Source organism: Nannospalax galili, unplaced genomic scaffold (assembly GCF_000622305.1).
Source record: "Nannospalax galili isolate Female #2095 unplaced genomic scaffold, S.galili_v1.0 scaffold696, whole genome shotgun sequence".
In the NCBI taxonomy this organism is placed as follows: Eukaryota; Metazoa; Chordata; class Mammalia; order Rodentia; family Spalacidae; genus Nannospalax; species Nannospalax galili.
Window position 1 is genome coordinate 163,949 of NW_008338534.1, and position 25,432 is coordinate 189,380.

General features: G+C 48.7%; 1 protein-coding gene across 4 annotated transcripts in view; it reads left to right on the forward strand.

Annotated features, from left to right (window-relative positions):
- The window catches only part of Mrtfa (myocardin related transcription factor A), a 104,201-nt gene that overhangs the window by 73,502 nt on the left and 5,267 nt on the right, over nt 1-25,432 (forward strand). For 3 of the 4 annotated variants that reach the window (XM_029563535.1, XM_008833166.3, XM_029563534.1), the window contains 7 exons: nt 14,666-14,721; nt 18,027-18,102; nt 18,865-19,026; nt 20,684-20,859; nt 21,350-21,499; nt 24,068-24,324; nt 24,461-24,635. In XM_029563535.1, coding sequence (XP_029419395.1) covers nt 14,666-14,721; nt 18,027-18,102; nt 18,865-19,026; nt 20,684-20,859; nt 21,350-21,499; nt 24,068-24,324; nt 24,461-24,635 — 1,052 coding nt within the window. Of the gene's footprint in view, nt 1-14,665; nt 14,722-18,026; nt 18,103-18,864; nt 19,027-20,683; nt 20,860-21,349; nt 21,500-23,946; nt 24,325-24,460; nt 24,636-25,432 lie in introns of those variants that run through there. The other variant, XM_029563536.1, reaches the window with a different exon arrangement.

Below are 25,432 nucleotides of genomic sequence, written 5' to 3' on the forward strand. Positions count from 1 at the left end.
GTGTGTGTTTGTTTACACAGCTTGCAGCTCACTTTTCTCCTTCCACCATGTGTGACCCAGGAATTGAACACAGGTTATTAAGCTTGGCAGCAAGCGTGTTTACTCACTGAGTCTTCAAGACCCTGTTTTTATTAATGTTCCCTGTGTTCAGCTTTGCTGAACAGGCTAGAGAAAGGTTTTTTGTCATTGTTGTTGTTGTTTTATTTTTGAAAACAGGGTCTTACTGTGTAGTTGGCTGGCCTAGAACTCACAGAGATCTACCTGCCTCTGCCTCCTGAGTGCTGGGATTGAAGGTGCATCACTGTGTATGCCTGGCTTTATTTATTTATTTTTTAGTGTGTATCAGTGCTTTGCCTAAATGTATGTAGGTTGCATCTGTGTTGTGCAATGCCTTCAGAGGCCAGAAGAGGGTGTCAGATACCCTGGACTGGAGTTGTGGATGGTTAGCCACCATGTGGATGCTGGGAACTGAACCCAGGTTTTCTACAAGAGCAGCCAGTACTCTTAACTGCTAAGCCATCTCTCCAGTTCCAAGTCTTCCAATATATATATATAAATTTCATTTCATTTTATTTTATTTTTGGTCTGTTTGAGACAGGGTCCCTGTAGCCCCAACTGGCCTGGAACTTACAGAGATCCACTGCCTCTGCCTTCCAAGTGCTGGAATTTAAAGTGTGTGCCACCGCACCCAGATTAAAATTTTTTATTTTAAAATAGTTTTAGACTTTACCTTGGAATGTATACTAGAATAATAATACACCAATCTGAAGCCTTTGATTGGGGTGTGGTGTGAAAGTCCATGCGTAAACATGAGAAGCTGGGAGATGGCTCAGTTAGCAGAGTGCTTCCATTCAAACATAAGAACCTGAGTTGAGATCCCTGTAAATATTTGGGTATGGCAGCACGTAATCTGTAATTTCGACTGGAGAAGTTGAGACTGGAGGATATCTAGAGGTTGCTAGTCAGTTAGTCTAACCCAATCAGCAAGTTCCAGGTTCAGTAAGAGACCCTGTCTCAAAAAATAAGATGGAGGGCCAGCAAAATGACTAGGTGTATAAAAGCCCCTGATGCCAAGCCTGACAACTGAATTCAATCCCTGCCACCCACGTGGTAGAAGTAGAGAACCGCCCCCCCACACACACAAAATAAATACTTAAAAAGTAGGAGGGGAAGGGATGAAGGGATCAAGGGATGGCTCAGCATTTAAGAGCACATATTCTGTTCTTGCAAAAAGACTAGGGTTTGGTCCCAGCACCCATATCGAGCAGCTCACAACCACCTGTAACTCCAGCTCCAGGGGATCCAACACCTTCTTCTGGACTCTGCAGGCACTCACATGTGAGCATGTGCATGTACACATGCACATTCACACATACACATAAATAAAAATAAATCTTTTTAATAATTCCTTTGGGGCTGGAGAGATGGCACAGAGGTTAAGGGCATTGGCTGCTCTTACAGGGGACCCAGGTTTGATTCCCAGCACCCACATGGTGGCTAACAACCATTTGTAACTCCAGTTCCAGAGGATCTGACACCTTCTTCTGACCCCCATGGGCATTGTATGACACAGGTGCACTTACCTACATGCAAGCAATACACTCATACACATAAAATAAAAACAATAAAAATATTTTTTTAAAAAGCTGGGCATGGTGGTGCACGCCTTTAATCCCAGCACTCTAGAGGCAGAGGCAGGCAGATCTCTGTGAGTTCAAGGCCAGCCTGGTCTACATAGTAAGTTCCAGGACAGCTGGGGCTACAGGGAGACCCTATCTCAAAAAGACCAAAAAAAAAAAAGAAAGAAAGAAAGAAAAGGACAGCAGTTAAGAGCACTGACTGCTCTTGCAAAGGACCTGGATTTGGTTCCCAGTACCCACATGGTGGCTAATAACCCTCTATAACTCCAGTTCCAGGGGATCCATTGCCTATTCTGGCCTTTGGAGGCAGTACACTTGCATACATATATAAAAAAAATAACATATAAAATGCACATAAAATAAAAAATTTAAAGATTAAAAAATGTTATTAAAGTGGAGAGTGATTGAGAAAGATACCTGATGTCAACCTCTGGTCTTCACAGTATCGTTTACACACATACACACACACGCCACACATAAATAAAACACCATATGTCAAAAAGAAGCCTGGAAGACCAATGCGTTAGTCATGTCTCTGTTACTGTAACAAAATACGTGAGATATCAGTTGATTTACAGAATATTACTTTGGCTCATAGTTTTTGAGGTTTTAGTGCATAGTTGATTGGCCACATGGTTTGAGGCCTATGGAGAGACAGCTTCATGGAAAGAGTACAGAGTGGAGCAAAGCCGTTCAGTTCATGGGACCTGGGAAGAGGAGGAATGAGCTGGGGTCCCACTGCCTCATCCCGTTTGAGGGCATGCCTTCTATGGCCTGAAGGATTCTAAAGGATCCATCACTTCTTGGTAGTGTCTCCAGCTGGTGACCAAGTTTTTAACACATGCCTGTCTCTAGGAAACACTCAGATAAGCCATAGCAACTGAATTCGGAGTGTTTAACCTAAATAGGTAGGTAGGTAGATGGGTAGGACTCAGGTCCTTATGTTTGCAAGGATGGAGGGATGGAACTGAATTCAAAGTGTTTGGCATAGATATGCGTGTGGGTGTGTGGGTGTGTGGGTAGACAGATGGATGGATGGATTGATTGTGAGACAGGATCTCACAGTACAGTCCTGGCTGGCCTGGAACTTGCTATGTAGATCATGCTGGTGTCCACCTCACAGTGATCCACCTGCCTCTGCCTCCTGAGTGCTGGATTAAAGGCATGTGCCAACATACCTGGCCTTGCTGTTTTAACCTTCAGCATTTACCAGATCTTTGACACTCACGCTGTATAAGATCATGTGCCACCTCCCCTAGTTTTGGCCTTTTCCATCATTAGTGGATCAAGATAGGAGATCAGAGCAGTTGTATCCTGGCCTCTACTTTCTATATTCATTCTTTTTGTGTGTGTATGAGTGGTTGTACGTGCATACACAGTGGCATGTGTGTGTGTGGAGGGCAGAGGACAGTCTTACTGTTCCTCAGGCTCCAGGGATCCTCCTGTCTCCCAGCCCTGGAAATACCAGCATGTGCCACCTCCAGCTCTTTTTGTGTGTAGGTGGAGGTGGGGGTCGCTCCTGGGCCTTGAACTCAGGTCCTTATGTTTGCAAGGCAGGTGCTTTATAGGCTGAGCCTTCTTCCCCACGTCTCCTATGTTCATCCTTAGCAGCTGGGTTTCATGCTGGTCTGGGTGGAGGTGACAACCCAGTTGCCAAAACAAGGGTGGTGGCAGACCTGCATACCAAAGCAGGATATGTGTAGAAAGCTGTGACTCTCGGTTTGGATTTTGCTTACCCCCAAGTGTGTGGTCTCTTCTCTACTGAGGCACTGCCTCTGATTCTCATGAAGTTAGCTGTGGTTCTTACTGCCCTAGAACTTTTTGACACAAGTCTCTGATTAATGGCCTTTGTTACAAGGTACTTGGATAGACATTTTAGTGTGTCGGCTGAAAACGACCATAGCAAGTGGAAGTCAGGCCCAGCTAGCACTCCGCATTTCCTTCAGACTTGTAGTTTCTTTCAGGGTGGCACACATAGCAGTGACAGTACCTTAATTACTGTGCTTCCAGCAGATGGCAGAGCACTTTCACCCTGTTAATAATCACCACCTGCAGTAGTAAGTGTAGGTTTTGTAGATGAGGACAGAATCCTCAGAAGTCATGTGACTTGCCCAGGGTCTCACTGCCACTTAGAAACAGAGGTAGATTCAGTGCATGTTTTCTGACTCCAGACCTGTTGCTGCTTTCCGGAGGTAACAGTTTGTAGTGGTACTTGCCCACACAGAGATTTTCAGCTCTGAAAATACTTGAACGGGTGAGGGATAGAGCTCAGTTAGTTGGTAGCGTTTTTGCCTGACATGTATGAAGCCCCAGGTTCAACTCCCAGCACAACATAAACCAGGTGTGGTAGCATATACCTATATCCCAGCACTCAGGCGTTGGAGGCATGAGAATCAGAAGTTCAAGGTCATCTTCAGCTATATAAGGATGTTGAAGGCCAGTCTGGGCTATTTGAGACCCTGTGTCAAAAAAAAAAAAAAAAAAAAAAAAAAAAAAACACTGAAAATTTAAAAGTAAAAGCCTCTGGTGACAGACCTTGAAAGTTGGAAACAGCATCATATTGGGACTCTGTAGTTGAGATCAGGGAGAGTGACTTGTTTTTAGCCCTCTGGATTGCTGTTTATGTCTACCAGTTTGTGAGGCTTGATGGCCATAAACATGTTTTCATTTCTGTCATAACCTGTGGTTGAGTCGGAGATTCTTAGTTTCTTTTGTGTTATGGGTGCTTCTTGAAGAATATTGCATATCCTCTGACTGACAGTTGCCCAAGCACATACCTGTAATTCAGCACATGATTTCTAGGCCCTCAGAACTGCTCTCGTGGATTTACTACACCCTAGATTGAGCTCTTCTCTACCTGGATACAGAATCCTAGGAAGAATTGTTTCCTTTATGTTCCTGTCAACCCTTACGCACCAGCATCATAGCTAGCCTCTGTCCTTCTTATGAGGGACCACCTCCATTTCCTGCTCCAAGGTTCCTCTGTGTTCTCACCTCTTGGGTGGAAGACCTAGATGTGACCATGCTCCTGATCCAAACAGCTGGTTATGGGATCCATCTCAGCCAGGGTATGAGAAAAACAGCAAAAAGCCCAAGTTTATTAGTCAGTACAACTGATCTAGCACAGGTCCTCACATATACTAGCTCTACTACTGAGGTAACTAACCCCCTTCCCAGTCTGATTCTTTGACTCTCAGAATGTAAGCTCAGGAAATTAGAACTGTTTACCCACATAGTCAGCAGAGTTGAAATGTCAACCTTGGTGATCAGTGAGCTGACAGATGGCCCTCACACCCCAGAGTCAAAAATTCAAATCAGGCTGTTGAGAAAGTTCATGAAGCCCTTCCTGATATTGCACGTTCTAATCACTTAGGAGAACAAACAGATAAAACCCTTACTTTCTCACCCCTTTCTTTTCCTTTTGGACTAGGGAGACAATGATTTTCATAGTACCAAAATCACCAAGCCACTAAAGGTAAGAATGTGAATGGCCTTGAACCACAGCTGGAGAAACCCTGGGCCATGGCTTCTGGAATTTCCCCTCTTCTCGGAGAATACTGCCTGTTTTCTCCCCAAGAGTGCTAAGTGGCAGTCAGCCCTATCCAGAGGACTCAAGTTGATGGCAAAAGCAGCTTCCTAAGACAGGTGGCAGCTGCTGTGTAGGAAATAGAGAGCCTCCTCCCCACCCCCATGGCAAGGAGCCAGCCTTGTCTGCCTCTCTGTGGCCTTGGGAGTGCTTGTAGCAATTCTGACAAAGAGAATAAATGGCCTTGAGCTATGCATCACACTCCAGTTCACCTTGGATGGAGTCTGATCTTTCCCTATATTGGCTGCTTAAGAGACGGAGGAGTGCTCTACATTGTTCTAAGGTTATAGCCAGCATCTCCCTTCTGTCCTTTTGCCGAGTTAGAGAAAAATGGCAGCGTGGGATTTATTTCCAAAGGATTAGCCAGTGTTTTAGTTTCATTTCTGCAGTAATGAAACACCCTGACAAAAGCAGCTTAGGGGAGAAGGGTTTATTGTAGCTCACGGTTCCGGCCACAGTTCATGGTAGGGAAGTCCCAGTGGTGGGAGCCTGAAGCAGCTGGTCACACTGAATCCACAGTCATAAAGAGAGAGGAGCGAACCAGTGCCTACATGCCAGAGCTCAGCTGGTTCTCGCCACTATTTAGTGCCTGCCTAGGGAATGGCACTACCCACAGTGGACAGGTCTTCCCACTTCAGTTGACACAGTCAAGACAGTCCCCCTCAGACATGCCCACCTGTTTTAGACAATTCCTCATGGAGACTCTCTTCCCAGGTGGTTCTACGTTGGGTCAAGTTGGCAGTTACAACTACCTATCAGGGCCTGTGAGATGACTCGGTGGATAAAGGCATTTGCCACCAAACCTGATGACCTAAGTTCAGTCCCTCAGACCCACATGGTAGAAGGAAAGAACTGATACATGCAATAAGTAAATAAATGTAATTAAAACAAAAAATAATTTCAAAAAAAACTAGCAATCACAACTGAAGGGGGGCCAAATGTGAGACAGCAGTACTTGATCAAGGTCTCTTCCTCTTTCCCTCATTGCCACCAACGCCATGTACTATGTTGCTAAGTTATGGTATTCGTTTGGTTAGATTTGTTAGTGTTTTTCAACTTAAAATATTCTTGACTTGTGTTGATTTGATGGGGGATGTAGCCCCATCATGGCAGATTAAACATCTGTATGCATGCACACACCATATACCCCTCTCTTGACTATCACTCAACAGCATGTCTCACAATCAACTAAAACTATTCTCTGTGTTCCTTGAATGCAAATGTTCATGGCACAACGCTTCACCCAGTCACTCCATTCCATTCTGCCAAAGGGCCCCTTAATCATTACCAGAGTGATCTTCCAAAAATGCACTTCTCCTTTGCAGTTCCAGTTTCCAATTAATTTCTTAGCAATTGATTGAGGCAAAGACCATCAATAGATTCCGAAACCATTAGGGAAACGATTTTGTGGAGCAGAATTTGTATATTGGCTCTAAATATCCCCCACAGATTCTGTACTAATTACAAAGGGGGTGATCCATTAAATGGTAGCTTGGGTGTTACCATTCAAGCTTTTAGCACTTTGGTTGGTTACACTGATGTCAGGTCTCCTGATAGGAAGACCTAGATTAGATATAAATCTAAATTGAGACTATGGAAAAGTTTTTAAAATTTTATTTATTATTTTTATTTTATGTGTATGAGTGTATTGCCTGCATGTAAGTAAGTGCACCCATGTCGTCTAATGCCTGCGGAGGTCAGAAGAGGCTGTCGGATCCCCTGGGACTGAGTTAGGGACAGTTGTTAGCTGCCATGTGGGTGCTGGGATTTGAACCCAGATCTTCTGCAAGAACAGTGTTCTTAACCGCTAAGCCATCTCTCCAGCCCCCAAGACTATGGAAAATTTTACAAGATAAACTGGCTTAGATACTTAAAACAAGTTAGTGTCGTATAAAATGAAAAGATTGGGACTGGGATCATAACTCAGTTGGTAGAACTGCTAGCATGCATGAGGCCCTAGGTTCCATACCTAGCATCCCATAAACCAGAAGTGGTGTTGCACACCTGTAACCCCAGCACCCAGGAAGTAGAGGCAGAAGAATCTTAAGTTCAAAGTTATCCTGGGCTACATAGTGAGTTCAAGGTCAGGCCAGGACACATGAGACTATCACAACAAAAATAGAAAGTCCTTGGGAGGCAGAGGCAGGCAGATCTCTGTGAGATCAAGCCCAGCCTGGTAGTGACTTCCAGGTGGACTGGGACTAGGGACACCCTGTCAAAAAACAAAACAACAAAAACATAAAACAGCAACAAACAAAATAATAGAAAAGTAGATGTTTTTCTGAATTGTGACTAAAGAGATGACCAAATGCAGATTTGGCAGGGCGGGGGGAGATGTTGAGACAGGGTCTTACCATGTAGTCCTGGCTGGCTTGGAACTCACTATGTAGACCAGGCTGGTCTCGATCTCATAGAGATCCACCTGACTCTTGTCTCCTGAGTGCTGGGATTAAAGCTGAGCCACCACCATACCCAACTTGACTGTCTTTTTTTTTTTACAGGACAACCTCTTCTTGTTTGTTGGTACACTGAGTGATTTGTTTTCATTGAAACCTGAACATTTTAGTAACACACTTTAAAAATTAAAGACCTGAAGATTCTCTTGACACTATTCTGGTGGGGGAAATGGGGATGGTACTGCAGTAGATACAACCAAGAGATAGACATCCAGGTCCCCTTTCAACAGCTTTAGTACCAGGGTAGGGAGTGGGAGAGGGACAGATCTCACTGCAGATGAGACTTTAGCTCTCCATGTGATCACCACTCATACCAGTGTGCCAGCTCTTAGTATGGGCAGTGGTGAAAGGTTTGCTCTTCTCTGACATTCCCCAGCAAGAAAGGGAGAGGGAAAGTCCTTGGGCTCCCCACTGGTTCTCCACTTACTCTGCTTTGGGGTGTGGGGCAGTATTTGTTAATGGCTGGTGGAAATGAAGTCCCAGCTTCCTATATGGTCTTCTCTGACCCCCGCCTCAGCAGCCAGTAGAAGCACCCACTGCAGCCTTCCAAGTGAACCCTAGTCTGGCCTTTCTAGGAGCAAGTGTGGGAGGGCTGGGCCGCCATTTTTTCTGTTTGCTAAGCTGTCCTTTCCTGGGCTTTAACTGGAGAAATAGGCTTTTGCTGGGTCATTTTGATCTATTCTTACTGGCATTCTGGGTTGCCAGCTCCTTCAGCTCCAAGCCTGGGATATGTGAGTGAAAGGAAAACCCAGAAGTGAACTCACTACCATGCCATTTCTTGGGTCCCAAATTCCCTAGCCAGTATGCCCTGCTCCTGTCCACTTTCCACAGTTGACTTGTTTCATAGACACTGCCCAGAGTTTTCACTTAGTGGGGAAGAATAGGGAGCATCTTCTGGAAGCAGACATCCCTACACATCCCCAGAGCTTCTCCATGGGTTGGACTGTGCCCTCCCTTCCAGCCACATCATCCTAAAGGAACCTCTTGGTCTGCCCATACCAAATGACTGAAGTTTCTGTGTCCTTTCTGCCTTTGTGTTTATGTTCTTGTTTTTCCTCCTTAGCCTCCTGTGAGCTCCTTTCTGCCCATGGCACTCCTGTTCATTGTCTTTGGGCTTTTCTCTGTAAAGCCTTCCTGGATAATTCATATATTCTTCTCCCATTGACCTTGACCTCTTCTGTTCCTTGGTACCTTAAATTAGAACTTAAATTACAAGCTCCATCTTATATTATAATCATTTGTCTTTTCCCCACCAGACCATGAGCGCTCTGAGGGCCAGACCCATCTGCGTCCTCACCTTCAGGTCTAGTACAGCACTTCCAGGCTCATGTTGTCCCCCACATAGTTTGTCTCAATTCCAACACACATATACAGTACCCACTGTCATAAGAAAATGTGCCCTTGCCTCCTTAATGGAAAAGTCCAGTCTGAAGCTGGGCATGGTGGCTCATGCCACCTCTCTATATGTTAGAGGTTCAAGGTCAGCCTGAGCTAGAGTGAGACCCTGCCTTAAACAACCTACCACCAAATGTAGGCTACCTGAACTGTAGCCTGCCTCCACTGACCTTTACTAACTTTCGACAGTTACAGCTTATAAGCTCCTGACTTGTTGGTGAGATTCTAGTGTATACTAGGGACCAGGCACTATCTTTTTTATGCTGTCAACACCTAAAAGAGTAATACAGGCACAGTGTGTGTGTGTGTGTGTGTGTGTGTGTGTGTGTGTGTGTCTGTCTGTCTGTCTGTGTGTCTGTGTGTAGAGAGAGAGAGAGAGAGAGAGAGAGCGGATAAGGAATCGGTTTGATGGTTAATCAGTGCCACTGATGGCATGAAGCATTTCCAGAATTACCTCATGGATCCTAGAACGCCCACCTGAATGCTTAAGTAATGTGGAACTGGTGAGGGGAAGGTGCTGGTTTGATGTCCTTTATGCCTCGGCCCGTAAGCAGAAAGCCTCGCAGGTGCCCCTGAACACAGCGTGGAGTGCCTCTTATAAATGGCTAGCCAGTGTAAGAAAATGGAAATGGCTTTCCTCTTTTTACTTTTTTTAAAATTTACAAATGTCTTTATTAATTAAATGGTAACAAGCTTGTCTGGGAGGAAGAACAAGGCTGCTAGAGAGAATATTAATTGCTGCAGCAGCTGGGGCGGAGCCTGCTGGAGCAGAAACCATGGTTGAGAGTGCCACTCCTCTTGGCCACAGCTGTCAGTTTGATTTCCATGGGGTTCGCCCGTGTCTGCTGCACACTTCCCTGCATTCACAAAGAGCCAGTGGAACCTGCCCCCAGGAACAAAAGAAAGTATCAAGAACTGTCCTGGGTTCCTAGAAGTGTGTTGACAGCTCTGGTGTCCACTCTAGTTTGGGGGACTTCTCTTTGCAGAGATTGCCCCTGCTAGGAGTTCTGGGAAAGTGAAACTTTGAATGGGTAGTGCCCTGAACCTTCCTGGTAAAGCTGTTAAGGCAGCAGAGAGGGAGGAGATGGTGTCCAAGAGGAAGGGCACCCTCCTGGCTGGACACATGCTTATGTGTTAACTTTGAGACTATTTTTTTCCAACTATCTGAGTCCGGAATTTTAACCTATTTTTGGCTTCGTTCTGCTTCCTTGCATCTCATGTCCTTAGCATGGAAACTTGGGTGGCTTTGGTGCTTCATTGTCATTTGCTCTATATCAAGAAAGCTCGGTTTTAGCCTCTTACATCTCCATCACCACATCACCCTGTGTAGTGTGGCTTTAACAAAACACAGAGAAATTGCCCAAACTCAAACCCAAGGGGATCAGGAGTGGTTGCTGTCCTTGCTAGTCTCCCACGTGAACCTGGGAAACCCCTGACAAACCTGAAGGAGGAGCCACTGTTCTCTCCTTCCTGACAGAAGTGACTGTTCAAACTGCTGAACCTCCTGTCAGCGAGTAGAACTGAGAATGGAGAAAGAGCAGCACAGACAGCTAGTCTGAGAAGGATCTGAGAAGGACTGAGAAGGATCAGTTTTCTGGTTAGGTTTAGAGAACGAAGGAAAGAAGGTTGAAGTGGGCCTGGGTGGGATGCTCTCTCAGGGAGTGCCCTGGTGGTTCCCACATCTCATCCAGTGTTGGTTTTGCCGCATATAAAATTAGAATAGTTGTCTATTATTAGAATAGATTAGGACACACTTGTTCTGTTCTAAAAAGTCTTTTGGAGGCTGGGCGTGTGCCTTTAATCCCAGCACTTGGGAGGCAGAGGCAGGCAGAGATCTGTGGGATCAAGGCCAGCCTGGTCTACATAGTAGAACCTGCCTCCAGGGGCGGAAGAAAGGATCCAGGTCAGTTGGGGCTACAGGCAGACCTGGGCATTACTGTCTTGAGTCCTCCTGTCCTAGCCTTGTCTAGCATGAGACTTCCTCAGCCTTCTCACCCTCCTCCCAGCTTGTCTCCTGGTGTAAGAGGTTTCCAAGGCTGCTCCAATGGTGAGCCCTAGTTTTCCAGGTCTGAAAGCCCTGGGATCTCAAATGGGTCCACAAGTCCTTCTCCTGCTTCTTACTGTGGTCAGGCCTGCCTTTCCATATGGCCTACACTCAGATCTACCTCTAACTAGTACATCGAATTGGAGCAGCCTTGGTGTCAGCCCCCATCTGGCAGGTTCTGTTCTCTTTTATTTGAAGAACTTGAGACACCAACCCAGAGAGAGAGATAGAACGCTCTTTCAGATAACACAGTTAGACTGTAACCCTGACTGCCATTTGCTAGCCTTCCCTAATTTTTCTGGTCTTATAGAATGGAATATTCCCACCACATGGAATCCTTAGGGTGTGTGTGTGTGTGTGTGTGTGTGTGTGTGTGTGTGTGTGTGAGTGAATCGTATGTGGCACAGCACACCTGTGGTGCTCAGAGGACAAGTGTTCAGCTTCGTGTTCCACCTTGAGACAAGATGACTTTGTTGCTCACCACTGCATACCCCAGGCTAGTCCTGAGATCTTCCAGGGATTCTCCTGTCTCTATCTCCCATTTCAGTTTAGGAGAGCTGGGATTATAGACATGGCTACCACGCCTGCCTTAATGCGGATTCTGGGGTTCAAACTCAGGTCTTCCCACTCACATGGCCAATTCTCTGCCTGCTGAGCCACCTCCACAGTCTTCCTTAGGTAAGGTATTAAGTTAGCTATGGTGTTAAGCTATCCAGGTCAGGAGCTGGGCATGTCTGAAGTCCTAAGAGACTGAGGCAGAAGGCTCATCCTGAATTTGAGTCCAGCTTGAACTACATTATAAGACCATGTCTTAAAATAAAATCTGGGCCAGGTGTGGTGGCACACACCTGTAGTCCCAGCACTGGGGAGGCAGAGGCAAGATCTCTGTGAGTTCAAGGCCAGCCTGGTCTACATAGCGAGTTCCAGGCCAGTTGGGGCCTGACTCAAAAAAAAAAAAAAAAAAAAAAAAAGCAAGCAAGCAAAAAACCCAGCAACAACAAAAAGAAAAAGAATTCAGTACTGACAGATCCCGCAACTCTTCACCCAGGAACTTTGCAAAGTTTTTAACCTATATCTGAGGTCTAGGATTCCAGCTGTTAAGTGAAGGTTTAGAGCTGTACCCCAGAACCTTCTGTCCTGTCACTGGTCACTTAGTATCTCTTTCTTACAGAATATGTATTCATTGAATGAGTGATTATTGAATGGTACTGTATGCCTAGTCCTAGAGATTCTGTAAGACATGGAAGAACTGGACAGAGCCCTGGCATGTTCCTGTGGGCGCACTGGCAAAGCAGGAGATGGACAGTAAGCAGACTGTCAGGGTGGTGGTGAGTGCAGTGGAGGAGAGGAGACCCCAAACCTCTTTGCTTTGTGTTGTCAGTGTGCTGGGCCATCCCCACAGCCAGGATTGTGTGCTGGTCCCCCACTGGCTCGTCACACAGCTGGGGCTCAGGAAGCCAGTTCTGTCACTGCACCAGCTTTGCTGAGTGGAAGCAGAATGCTGTTTGCTCACCTCTGGAGTAGCCTGGATGATTCTCTGGATGGATACTCTAGTGGGTGGAGGAAACCTGCGATGTTTTATCTGAAATTATTTGCTAGGTCTAGAGCGCCCCCTGCTGTCAGAGAATAGGAAAGATCTCAGCAGAGTTTGGTTGGGGGTATTTTTGTTTTTTCCTTTTTTTTTTTTTTTTGGTCTTTTTGAGACAGGGTCTCTCTGTAGTCCCAGCTGGCCTGGAACTCATTATGTAGACCAGGCTGGCCTTGAACTCACAGAGATCCACCTGCCTCTGCCTCCCGAGTGCTGGGATTAAAGGCGTGTGCCACCACACCTGGCTCAGCAGAGTTTTTAAAAGTAGTTTTCATTTTTATCCTAAGATTAAAAACTTGCGGGGCTGGAGAGATGGCTCAGAGGTTAAGAACACTGGTGGTTCTTGCAGAAGAGGGTTTGAATCCCAACACCCACATGGCAGCTAACAACTGTCCATAGCTCCAGTTCCAGGGGATCCGACTGCCTCTTCTGTCCCCCACGGGCATTGCACGACACGGGTGCACTTACCTACAAGCAGTGCACCACGTGTGTCAGTTCCTGTAAAGGCCAGAAGAGGCCATCAGATCTTCTGCAACTGAAATTACAGATACTTGTTAGCACCTGTGTTAGTACTGGAACCAAACCCAGGTCCTCCACACAAGCAGCCAGTGTTCTTAACCTCTAGCCATCTCTCCAGGACCACCCACTTATTAAAAATTTAAACAGGTGCTGCTGGGACATGTGACGCTCTTAGAGTGCTTAGGGGAGGCCCAGCTGTGGGGGAGGGAGGGGCGGAAGCTGTGGGGGAGGGAGAGGCAGGATAGGCCCTATCTGTGCTCTTGCTACTTTTAGTAGCTCCCAAACGCTGCCCTCCTGCCACAGCACAGCCACAGCCAGCAGTTATCTCTGCACACAGGTTCACGCCTGCCTGAGGCCTTGGGCAGCAGAAGTGAAACTGACCATAGTCTAGTACATGTCTCTTGTTGCCACTGTTCCCTACTTGAAGTGAGTCACATTTTTCCCCCCTCCTCCTTGGTGTCTTAAATCATCATTTGCCACCTTGCAGTCAAATGTCGGGAAAGGAGACCTGGTCCATTCATGGTGCAGTGTTTGCAGAGGGACTGGGCTGGGCTGGGCTGGGGCTGGTTTTTGCCACCTGACATTTTTTTTACTGGAGGCAGAAACTGAGGTGGCTGTGGTAGTGGCCCCAGAGTTGAGCCCAACCCCGTCAGTGGCTGGTCAGATGTGTTCCTTCACCAGAGTCAGTCATACAATGGCAGTGAAGGCTTTTTAGTCCTTGGAAATGAAATTCAAGGGGCTGGAGAGATGGCTCAGCAGTTAAGAACATTGGCTGCTCTCGCAGAGGACCTGGGTTTGATTCCCAGTACCCACGTGGCGGCTAATAGCCCTCTGTAATTCCAGTTTCAGAGGATCCGACGTCCTCTTCTGATCAATGTAAGCATTGCATGACCCGGGTGTACTTACATACATGCAGGCAATACATCATACACACAAAATTAAAAAACAATAATTAAAAAAAAAAAGAAATGAAATTCAAGTTTGTGTTAGTGTGGTTATACCAGCTGGGAAGGAAACAGCACCTCAGAGGACACAGGTCTTTTGGGTTTACCTGTCCCCTCTGACTGCTACAATTCCTAATAAGGCTGCAAAGGTAAGGCCCTGCTTACAACTCTACCCTGACTAGAGTGTTGGAGGCTTGACTGGTGGGGCCATATATATTACAGAACCAAAGCTCAGGATTCCCATCAGGAATCTTAAGCAGACTAAGCCATAAAGACACATGCTTACTTGGGCATCACAGGCGCTATTTCCTTTTAGGATGCCTTCTCCACTCAAAATGGTAGTATTGCACATGGTATATCACTGGAAGGTTTTGTTTGGGGGGTGCTGCTGGGGACTGAGCTCAGGGCCTTGCATGTGCCAAACAAGTGCTCTAGCACTGAGCTACACCCCCAGCCTCTGAAAATAATTCCTTTCTGGTTCTTCTCTCAACAGCTTTGAAAAGTCCAGCTGCATTTCATGAGCAGAGAAGGAGCCTGGAGCGGGCCAGGGTAAGGCACCCTTCTTCCCAAAGACCTACAGAGTGTACTTCAGTGCCCACAGTATCATTGGCTATATTTCTAAGTCCAGCACAACTTTAGGTTAGCTTTGTCTCAGTGCTAAATAACAGAACCCTTTCTTCATCCCTTCCTGTCTACTTTCCACGGTGCTTATGTAGAATGTGGTCAGACTCTCCTTTAGTGCCTTGGAGGCCATGGGATGGTCACCCGTGCACCTGCCCTGATCCTGGCTGTGAAGACCATTCATCTTCCCTACAGTTAATTCCACCGAGCCTCAGGCTCTTGTGGAGCACAGGCACCTGTGCTGTCCATGGACAGCCTTTCCACTTGGAGACACCACCCACAACAGCCTTGTAGCCACTCGAGGAAGCTTCCATCTACCCCAGAGCAGCACTTACACCCTTTGTAAAGTGGAAGCAGGGCCTACTCAGGCTTCCTGCACTAGCCTGTTCATTGTATCCCTTGTCCCCCTTAGTTTCAGTTCTCTCGGGACTCCTGGGAATCATCCTGCCTGGTGTGGGTAGAGATGGGGAGGCAGCCAGCTCAGGTTTTCCTCCTGCTCCCAGTCGAGATTTCTGGCCTTCACTCTCTGAAGTCTCGCACCTCTCTTAGAGACTGATATACTTAATCCTGATTAAGACTTTTTTCCCCTCCTTAGAAAATCAGGATTAATTCTTAGTGGGAAGAATGGGTACTGGAAACCAAAACAGCACAAAATTCCGCTGGTTTTCATTTGCCAGGAGTCAGAGAAGCAAAAGAATCACATGCCACGCATCAGAAGATTCACATTTCTCAGTGCTTCCCAGACAGGCAGGGAACAGTGGGACCTGATCAGGCCACCACTGTTGCACATGCCTGTGGACAGATTGTATTTCTTATTGATCCACACAGCAACTCTGGGGAATTAGGTGCTATGACCCTCATTTTACAGAAGCAGCAGGAAAGTGAGCTAACTTGTCCAGCTAGTAAGTGTCATCTAGAACTCAAGCCTGGGCCCATGGAGTCCAGATTTTTATTCCAGTTTATTTATTTGTGCATGCGATGCACCTGCATGAGTGCCCTGATGTACTGATATACATGTGGAGGTTAGAGGAAAACTTGCAGGTTCTCTCCTACTACATAGGTCTTGGGAATTGAACTCAAATTGCCAGGCTCAGCAGCAGGTGCCTTTTATCACTGAGCCATCTCACAACCTTTTTTTTTTTCTTTTCTTTTCTTGAAACAGGGTCTCACTATACAGACCAGGCTGGCCTCGAACTCACAGAGATCCACATGCCTCAGCCTCCCACACCCTGGGATTAAAGGTGTGCTCCACCACTTCCAACTTGCTTTGCTTTTTGTTTTAGCAAAATAATTTTGTTTCTTAATGCATGGTAAACATATTCATTCTATATGTGCTTATCATGAACACATGTTCACAAATGATTTACAAGTTACAATAACTGATTTAATATTTAAGCATGCACTAAACTATCTTAAGTAAGAGATGAAAAACAATGCTGGGCATGATGGTACACACCTTTAATCCCAGTGCTCAGAGGCAGAGGTAGGCAGACCTCTGAGTTTGAGGCCAGCCTGGTCTACATAGTGAGTTCCACGCATGGCCTCTCCAGGTGGGTTCTCCCAGCACCTGCATGAGCTCACCAACCTGGAAGTTCCTCCAGACATTCTCGTAGTACTGTATTCCACCTGTGCCAGGCCGCTGCTGAGTGTGTCGTGTGGAGAACTGCAGCATGTGCCACCTGCTCCTCCATCTTCTGTAGCTTCAGAGGCCACACTGCCACCCACTGCAGATGGGATGGTATGCCCTGAGCCCACAGCTGGGCTTCATCTCCTGAGCCCAAGCTCTAGGGTGGGCACAGAGCTCCAAGGCAGCAGCCATCAGAGTGAGGACCAGGCTGACTTTCTATGAACTGTGTGCCCTAGTCATTTGTGCTCTACTGTAACCCACCCAGTCTGTCCCATCCTGCCTGTTCCTTCTTAGACTGGTCTTGATTTCAGTTTGAAAAATGCCAGTGCAGAGGTTAAGAGCACAGGCTCCACAGCCATGCACACATTATAGTCAGCTGTAGGTAGTGAGGTGGTTCAGTGACTGTTGAGGGAAGGGTTAGTTCCCCCAGAGTCCTTATAAATGCAGAAATGGGGACATCAGACTTTGAGGAAGTAGAGCTTTGATACAACATGTCAAAATTAGTATTGCATTTGGCAGTCATTCAGACTGGGTTGAAAATGCTCCAGATCACACAATGCTAAGTTTTTGAAACAGGACATAAAATTAGATCCAGTGTGATTACAGCTCTACAAAACTAAACTTCTACATGAAAGAATGACTAGAAATAAGTATCAAGAAATTAGCGTTGGGGCCAGGCATGGTGGCGCACGTCTTTAATCCCAGCACTTGGGAGGCAGAGGCAAGCGGATCTTTGTGAGTTCAAGGCCAGCCTGATCTACATAGTTCCATGCCAGCTGGGGCTACAGGGAGACCCTGTCTCAAAAAGACAAAGACCCCCCCCAAAAAAAAGAAGAAAGAAATTAGCATTGGATGCTGAAAATTTGTTACTGTTTTGCTTTCTAATTTTAATTACTCCTGTAATGGTATAAGTAGTAATTTTTATTTAATTTAAATTTTTAAGAAAATTTGTAAGTGTAGAGTGTTTTGCCTACGTGCATGTAAGTGCACATGTGTGTACAAGTCCCCTAGGGGCCACACCAAGAAGGCACAGCCTAGCCCCAGCTCAGCATCTGAAGAGATCCCCTGGAATTGGAATTACAGATGGTAATTACAGATGGTAACCCAGGTCTTCTGCAAGAGCAATAAGTGCTTTTAACTGTTTAACTGCTAAGCTATCTCTCCAGCCCCATAAGTAACTTTTTTTTTCTTTTTTTCTTTTTGGTCTTTTTGAGACAGAGCCTCCCTGTAGCCCCAGCTGGCTTGAAACTCCCTAGGTAGACCAGGTTGGCCTTGATCTCACAGAGATCTGCCTGCCTCACAGAGATCTGCCTGATTAAGGATGTGCTCCACCATGCCCAGCTCATGAGTATCAATTTTTAGACACACTAGTGGACTGAGAGGAGCACATGGTCCACAAGGATGGTGCAGGTGCATTGGAGGCCCATGTGCTCAGACTTCCCTTTGCCTGAGGACCTGCAGTGACCATGTGAAATCCACAGTGGCTGCTAAGGTGACCACCAGCAGCCACTTCACAACAAAGCTTGTTTTCTGGCTGTTCACGCTGTAAACTTGCATCCCAGATTTGAGATCTTCTTGGTGTTTTTGTTGTTGTTTTTTTCCATAGACAGAGGACTATCTGAAACGGAAGATTCGTTCCCGGCCAGAGAGATCGGAACTGGTCAGAATGCACATTTTGGAAGGTGTGTGACCCTGTTCTTACCATGCCCATACTGCAGTACCACTTGCTCCCGCTTGCTTACTGCTGCTGTCCATCTTCTGTTGGCTGGGGCCAGTCATGGGTGTCACAGAGTCAGGCACAGTGCTGTAGCTTTCCCTGGCTTTGGGGTATGTGTGAGAAGCACAGTCTCGTTCCCTTGGGGTCACCTGGACCTGAGTCTACCATCCATTGGGGTGAAACTACTTCTCTTCACCAAGACAGAGCTCCCCTCTCTTTTGGAATGTGCATTTACTTAGTTTTTGGATTTGCTCGCTTGCTCACTGATAGTCACCTCAACACCTGTGGTGGACACATGGGCTCATCTAGATGGGCTCTGCCCAGCCCAGCCACACTCTTCTTTCTGTAGTTTTTGCAAAGGAAAAGTTTTGGCTTTAGGAAGTGGCATATGTCTGTCCACTTTTTATTGCTTAGTTGGTGACCATTTGGGACCAGGAGGAGACCTTCTCCAGTCAGAACCCCATATTTTGCTAGTGAAACAAGAGACTCTGAACCCAGAGCAGAGTTGCCTAAATGGCCTAAGTCTGAGTAGGAGCAGGAACCAGTCCCTTATCTGGTGCTCCCTGGTTTCTGCAGCTCACCTAGAGAGTCCTCTGAGCTGGCCTGGCCACTGTGGTTACCCACCACTCTGCTGTGCTTGACACCTGTCCTTCAGGAGCTCTTAGGGCAGGACCAGGGCCTCTCCTCTTCCTGAAATCTTCCTGAATATAGTTCTCTCCCATGGCAGAGACCTCGGCTGAGCCTTCCCTTCAGGCCAAGCAGCTAAAGCTGAAGAGAGCCAGGCTAGCTGATGACCTCAATGAAAAGATTGCACAGAGGCCTGGTCCCATGGAGCTGGTGGAGAAGAACATCCTACCCGTGGAATCCAGCCTGAAGGAAGCCATCATTGGTGAGGAGGCTCCGGCCACCGTGTGGATTGTAGCCTGGATGTAGGAGTTAGGGGAGGAGAGAGGCAGAGACTGAGTTTAGGAGGGACTTTAGGCAAGACACATGGAGCAGGATGCACTAGGGGAGGGGGCTGAGAAGATGTGAGAAAACATCCGGGGGTGAGGTAGAACCCAGGCCCAGGAGGTTTGTCTTAAATAGGAGGGACAGCTTAGTGTCTACCACATACTCATGTCTGTGTACACACACACACACACACACACACACACACACCACCCCCACCCCCACCCGCCTTCCCCTCAGACCACTCAGTTACTTGTTTCATGTACCTGCTGCTGATGGACCATGGCTACAGCTGAGTTTCTTAGGACTCGGTTCCCAAAGCCAGAACAGGCTCTCCTCTAGGACCCAAGTGTCCCTGCAGCTTACCTGGAGCTCCTGTGTTCCCTTCCAGTAGAGTATCAGCTCTGCTTCCAGTACACAGCTGGATAAATAGAATTTGTGGTGACCCTGGCCCACACCTGGGCTCGGTTCTCGCAGCCTGGCCAGCAGCTCCTTCAGGATGGACCCATCTCAGTGGGTGCTATAGCTTCTCTGGCCTGGATCACCATTGCCATGTGCTTGGCCCCTCCTGACTTCTGTCTCAGAGCAGGTCCCCATGCTGGGATAAATTGTGGGGGAAATCTGTGCGTAGGATTGGCATGAGGCACAGGGATAGGTGAGGGGACAGAAGAGCAAGCCCCACTATGGTATTCCTGGCCCATCGCTGTACTCAGCCAGTAAGGGAGAACTTAGGTGTTCCTCCCAGGTCCCATGGGTATAGAAAGCCTCAGGTCACACTTGAGAGGCTGCTTGCTGGGTGGCTTGTTCCTCTTCCTCATCTGGGGTCTTTCCACCACAGTACAACCTGACGCCCACCTCTTCCTACAACTGTGGAGTGGTTATGACATGCCTCTTGAAGTGTCTCTTTAGCCTTTGTTCCTACCTTTCCTTCCCTCCGTGGCCGGAATCTCCACATCAGGGCCCAGCAGCTCTGTGCGGCCCTTGTCTTCTGCCTCTGTCCCCTCCAGCCAGCTTCCAGGAGACATGTACTTCTGTCAGTATGTGGCTCTGGGTCTAGTAGGGGCAGTTACAGCAGCAGTGTTTTCAAGACTTTGCTGCGCAGGTGCTAGGTCCTGGAGTCACTGGCCTGTGAAAGGAGTCACATATCCATTGACCCCATGCACCTGTGAGGTAGGTGTCCCTTTCCAGGGGCCCTCCATCCACAGCCTCAGAGCTCCTTGGGCTCTTCTGGCTTTGGGAACTGAGCCCTAAGGAGAAGCTGCACTCAGCTTGCCATGGTCCCTCAGCAGCAGGTACAGGGCTCTCACTGGACTGTAAGCATTAGGGGAAACTGACAGCATGGAGTTTAAACAAGAGGCTAAAAATTAGGGTTCTCCTAAGCTCCTCAGTGACTTAGGCAGCCTCTGGCTGGCCTGTTCCAGAATGCTGACTGTGCCCTTCCTATTTCCTTGGCATTAAAACAGGTTAGCCTCTGGGTTCCCTTTACTATTTGCCTCCTGGACGTGGGGCAAGTCCTCTGCTGTTGCAGCCCTTCTTGCCCATCTACCTCTGCACTAGATTAGCTACAGGGGGAGTCTCATGCTGTCTCTGTGTTTCAGTGGGCCAGGTAAATTACCCAAAGGTGGCAGACAGCTCTTCCTTTGATGAGGACAGCAGTGATGCCTTATCCCCTGAACAACCTGCCAGCCATGAGTCCCAGGGTTCAGTGCCATCACCCCTGGAGTCCCGTGTCAGCGAACCACTGCCCAGTGCCACTTCCATATCACCCACTCAGGTGAGCTTACCCACTTCCGGATTCTTTCCCACACCCGCAAAGGCTTCCCAGAGTCAGGCCTCTGTCCTAGGCAGGGTGGGCAGCTCCTGCTATGAACTGGGGAAGAAGGGATGTGTCCCATATCCCTGGTGCTAGCCTCTTGGTTTCTGACAGTAAAGAGGTGTTGGCAGTGGACCCTAATTCTGGTAGCCTGAGCCCACCTGGAGCCCTAGAGAGAGGCAGGGTTGGGGCCCTGCAGCTGTGTTCTCAGCCTCCCTGGTCCACCTACTTTCATTGGCTCCATGCCTAGCTGCCTGCCTGTCTGAGCACACTCAGTTCAGTGATGCGGCTGCCACTTCTGCCTTTCTTTTCTAGCTCCTTCCCTCACCAGCCTGGCCTAACACCCTGCTCTCATTCCCCCGCCTCATTTGCCCTCTGATCATGGTGACGGCACGGCAGGCTGGGCACGCTCCACCTGGGGGTGCCAGTGTCCTCACTTCTCTCCTTTCAGGTTCTTGGTCAGCTCCCAATGGGCCCAGATCCTGGAGAGACGCTTTTCCTGGCTGAGCAGCCGTCTCTGCCTCCTGCACCTCTGCTGCCTCCAGGCCTGACCAATGGAACCACGCCCCCCACCGCCAAGCCCGCCCCCACCCTCATTAAGGTATGTTCTGCTGGCAGCTGCCGTCCTTCCTTGTGTCCCTTTGAGTTCTGCTGCGATGTCATTCCAGCTGTGGGTGTAGGGTGCCCATATTCCAGTATTCAGGGCCCAGCCCAAGAATCTGGGAATTTCTTCCCTTCTCTCCACTGCCCATGATGGCACTGGTCCATGGCCATAGCCCATTAAGTACTGTCTAATTCCATAGCTCTTGTTAATTACACCACAGATTGGATATAGATTATAAAGAAAAGCAACTTGGGCCCATGAGATGGCTCAGCAAGTAAAGGTGCTTGCTACCAAGTCTAACATCATGAATTTGAGCCCCAGGATCCTCATGGTAGGAGAGAACTGATTCCTTACAAGTTGTCCTCTGACCTATGCACATGTGCATACATGCTCACGCGCGCGCGCGCACACACACACACACACACACACACACAAATAAAATAATTTTAAAAACAAAAAGCTGGAGAGATGAATCAGCATTTCAGAGAGCTTGCTACTCTTTCAGAGGATGGGAATATAATTGCCAACACTGATGTCCCAGCTCATAACTGCCTGTAACTCCAGCTGCAGGGCAATCCAAGTCCCCTCTGGCCTCAGCAGGCACCTTCACACACATGGTATACACACACACACACACACACACACACAGATAAAAAAGAAGTAAAACCTAAAAAAGGAAACAGGTTTATCTTGGCTCAGAGTACTGGCCCAAGACCTTCTTGCTGGTGGGGTCCTGAGGCAGCTCAGGGTATGGCATGGGGTGGGGAGGTCAGTATCCAGAACTCCCTCATGGAGACTTCCATCCTGATGACCTTATGTATTACCTCCCAAGGCCCCTCTGCTTACAAGCTAAACCACTGTCCTTGTCGCACCTCACAGGGGGAATAAGCCACACTGACCCCATGGCAGGCACAGGGAGCCAAGCACAGGCTTCAAACTCCTCAGGGTCACACGCCCCACATTCTGCCTCCTGGCTCAGAGGATCCCAAAGCAGAGCCAGAAGTCTGTGCTGCAGATAAGCACGCTGAGAAGGGGCACATCCAAGATCGTGCAAGCTGGTCCTCTGTAGAGTGTGTGCTTTTGTGTTCTTTCCCCGAGGCCTAACCTGAAGCACCAAGGGGAGGGGACCGTTTATCATTGGAGTGGGAGATACTGGGTTGGGCACCCTGGCCTCGTGTGCAAAGGGGTCTGATGCTAAACTCAGCAGCACTGGGATTGATACCAGGGCCTCTGCGCCTTGTAGAGCTTTGTGGCTGTTTGGACACCTAGCCCCCATTGCTTCACCCTTCCCCTTTCTGCTCTGGGCTACCTCCCCATACAGACCCTGCACCAGCTTGGCCTCCCCTGGCCACCCACAACCTCTTTGGTTCTGAATCTGGAAGGGGCTAGTGACCTGCAACCTGGGAGCTGTTCAGGTTCTTCTCTTGCACTGTTCACTGAGTCCCTGCTTGCCTGGGGGCCTCCTGTCCATCTGTAGCAATCCCTCAGAGGCCCCAGGCCCAGGGGTGCTGCGAACATGGGCCTCTTCAGTGGCACTTCTCTCGAACCTGCATTCTGTGCTCCACAACTTGTGGGTGTCACAGGTTTTCCCAGCTTTTCTCAGCTTCTCCCTAATTCACACTCCATGGCCTTCCTCTAACCACATGTTTAACAGAGGTCTGTCCGTGCTTCCTCTTCACTGATGCACTCCTTAGTCGCTAGTGGTTGGCTGACCAGTGCCAGGAGTGGGTGAGCATTATCCCCTCCTAGGTCCCAACTCCCACCTGGGGCCCAGCCTCCAGGCTGCCCTTTCTGGCCTGTTCCTGGTTTTCCCTCCTTGTGATGCTTTGCCTGGTCCCTTTCCTCCTCCCTTGGCATGGGGCTGCCCTTTTGCTGACTCCATGACCTCTCCGACACATTGACAGAACTAGGACCTCTCCCTGGCCCCCAAGAACCCCAGCTTCCTCCCTGCTTATGTCCATGCTGTCTTCCAGTACTGGGCCACCTCTGCCAGACCTCCTTTTTGGTCTCCACTGTCATTAGGTCAGACCCCAGCTGATCTCTGCATTGCATTGTCCTAGTGTAGGAATTTCCAGGCTCCCCAGGGTCCTTTATCCCCTGATAACTTCCCTCATTCACCTCTCCTGCCCCAAGGACAGGCCTCTTGAGCACATCTTCTTGGCTGGGTCTCTGGCCCTCCTGGTTGTTCCAGCTGGAAACCTGTGGGGCACAAACAGGAACTGCCTAGATCAGGAACAAGGTCACTGTAGCCTTGGGCAAATGACTTTTCTGAGCTTGCTTCCTTGTTTTCAAGTCTGCTAGATGGTTCCTGCCTAGTAGGCCTCTTGGGAAGAGCCATGGCCCATGTCACGCAGCTCAGCTATGGTTTTGCCTCCTGATTGTTTCACCCTGCTCAGGGTCATGGTGACACCCATGCCTCTCCATCTGGTTGGTCTCCCCTCCAGGCTGCCAGCTCCATTAGGACAGGGGCAGTCCTGTGGAGCCGAGGCCACCTCAGATGCTGAACTGGGCCTAGGCTGTGCCTTCTTGGTGTGGCCCCTGATGTGCTGTCTCCTGTCCTGTCAGCAAAGCCAACCAAAGTCTGCCAGTGAGAAGTCGCAGCGCAGCAAGAAGTCCAAGGAGCTGAAGCCAAAGGTGAAGAAGCTCAAGTACCACCAGTACATCCCCCCGGACCAAAAGCAGGACAAGGGGGCACCCGCCATGGACTCCTCCTACGCCAAGATCCTGCAGCAGCAGCAGCTCTTCCTGCAACTGCAGATCCTCAACCAGCAGCAGCAGCAGCAGCACTACAATTACCAGGCCATCCTGCCAGCCCCTCCCAAGTAGGAGCCCACCACTGCCTCAGCTCAGACTAGGGGTCAGGGCCTTGAGCCTTCTGAGTCCCAGAGGCTCTCTGGGTGGGGTGGCTGCCTACAGAGCTGTAGAGGTGCTGAAGATGTGCGTTGTGTCTTTCCTCAGGCCGGCAGGTGAGGCTCTGGGAAGCAGTGGGCCCCCCACAACACGCAGCCTCTCCAGCAGCAGCAGCAGCAGCTCCAGCTCAGGCACCCCAGGGACTGGAGGGCTAGCACGGCAGAACAGCACCACACTGACTGGCAAACCAGGAACCCTGCCAGCCAATCTGGACGACATGAAGGTAGGTGGCTGTCCCCTTTCACTGGAGACTAAGCCACTGCTACTTGGCCTACCCCAGAGGGAAAAGGGGCGGGTGCCAGGCAGAGACAAGATAGAAGATGGTCCAGGACCACAAGGTGGGAGGCAGAGCAAGCTCCAGGTCTGATCCGCAGTGACAGGAAAAGAAGTTGCTCTAAGGTTCTGACCATGATTATAATGGTATCAGAAAGGGGGGCATTATCCCTACGAGTCCATAAGCAGCTGTGCATCTCCATGACCCTGTGGTGCAGAGTGAGCAACAGAGCCACTCCCTTCTGGGAGGAAAGCATGCGGCAGGCAGGGCTGTCACCCCCCACTCCATGCTGACAGTCAGTGCCACCCGCTCAGGTGCTGACTCCCAAGAACGAGTGGCCCGAGTCCTGCCTATTTTCTCTGCCCCAGTCAGATATAATGGGCCAAAGCCTGTCCTCTGGCAAGGCTTCATCCCAACTTGGATCCCAGAAAGATTGTGTTCGTGAGGGTCTTAAATTGATGGACTCCAGTGGGACTTAGGTCCTGTCCTGACCATTCAGTAACTCTGTAACCTCAGGGTGGTTTTATTCTGTGAGCTCAGTTTCCCCATCCAATGTGGAATCTGGTCTAACCAGTGATTTAATAATTGAGCTCCAGGCACTAGCCTGGGGCTAGAGGAGAGGACTTTAGGGGAGACGTTTCTAGGCAAGGGGCACCTCACCCTAGAAGGCTGTTGGAGGACTCAGGGAGTCATCTGAAGTGGCCCGTGGGATGCAGAGTTCTGAAGAAGGCCTAACTTGCACACTG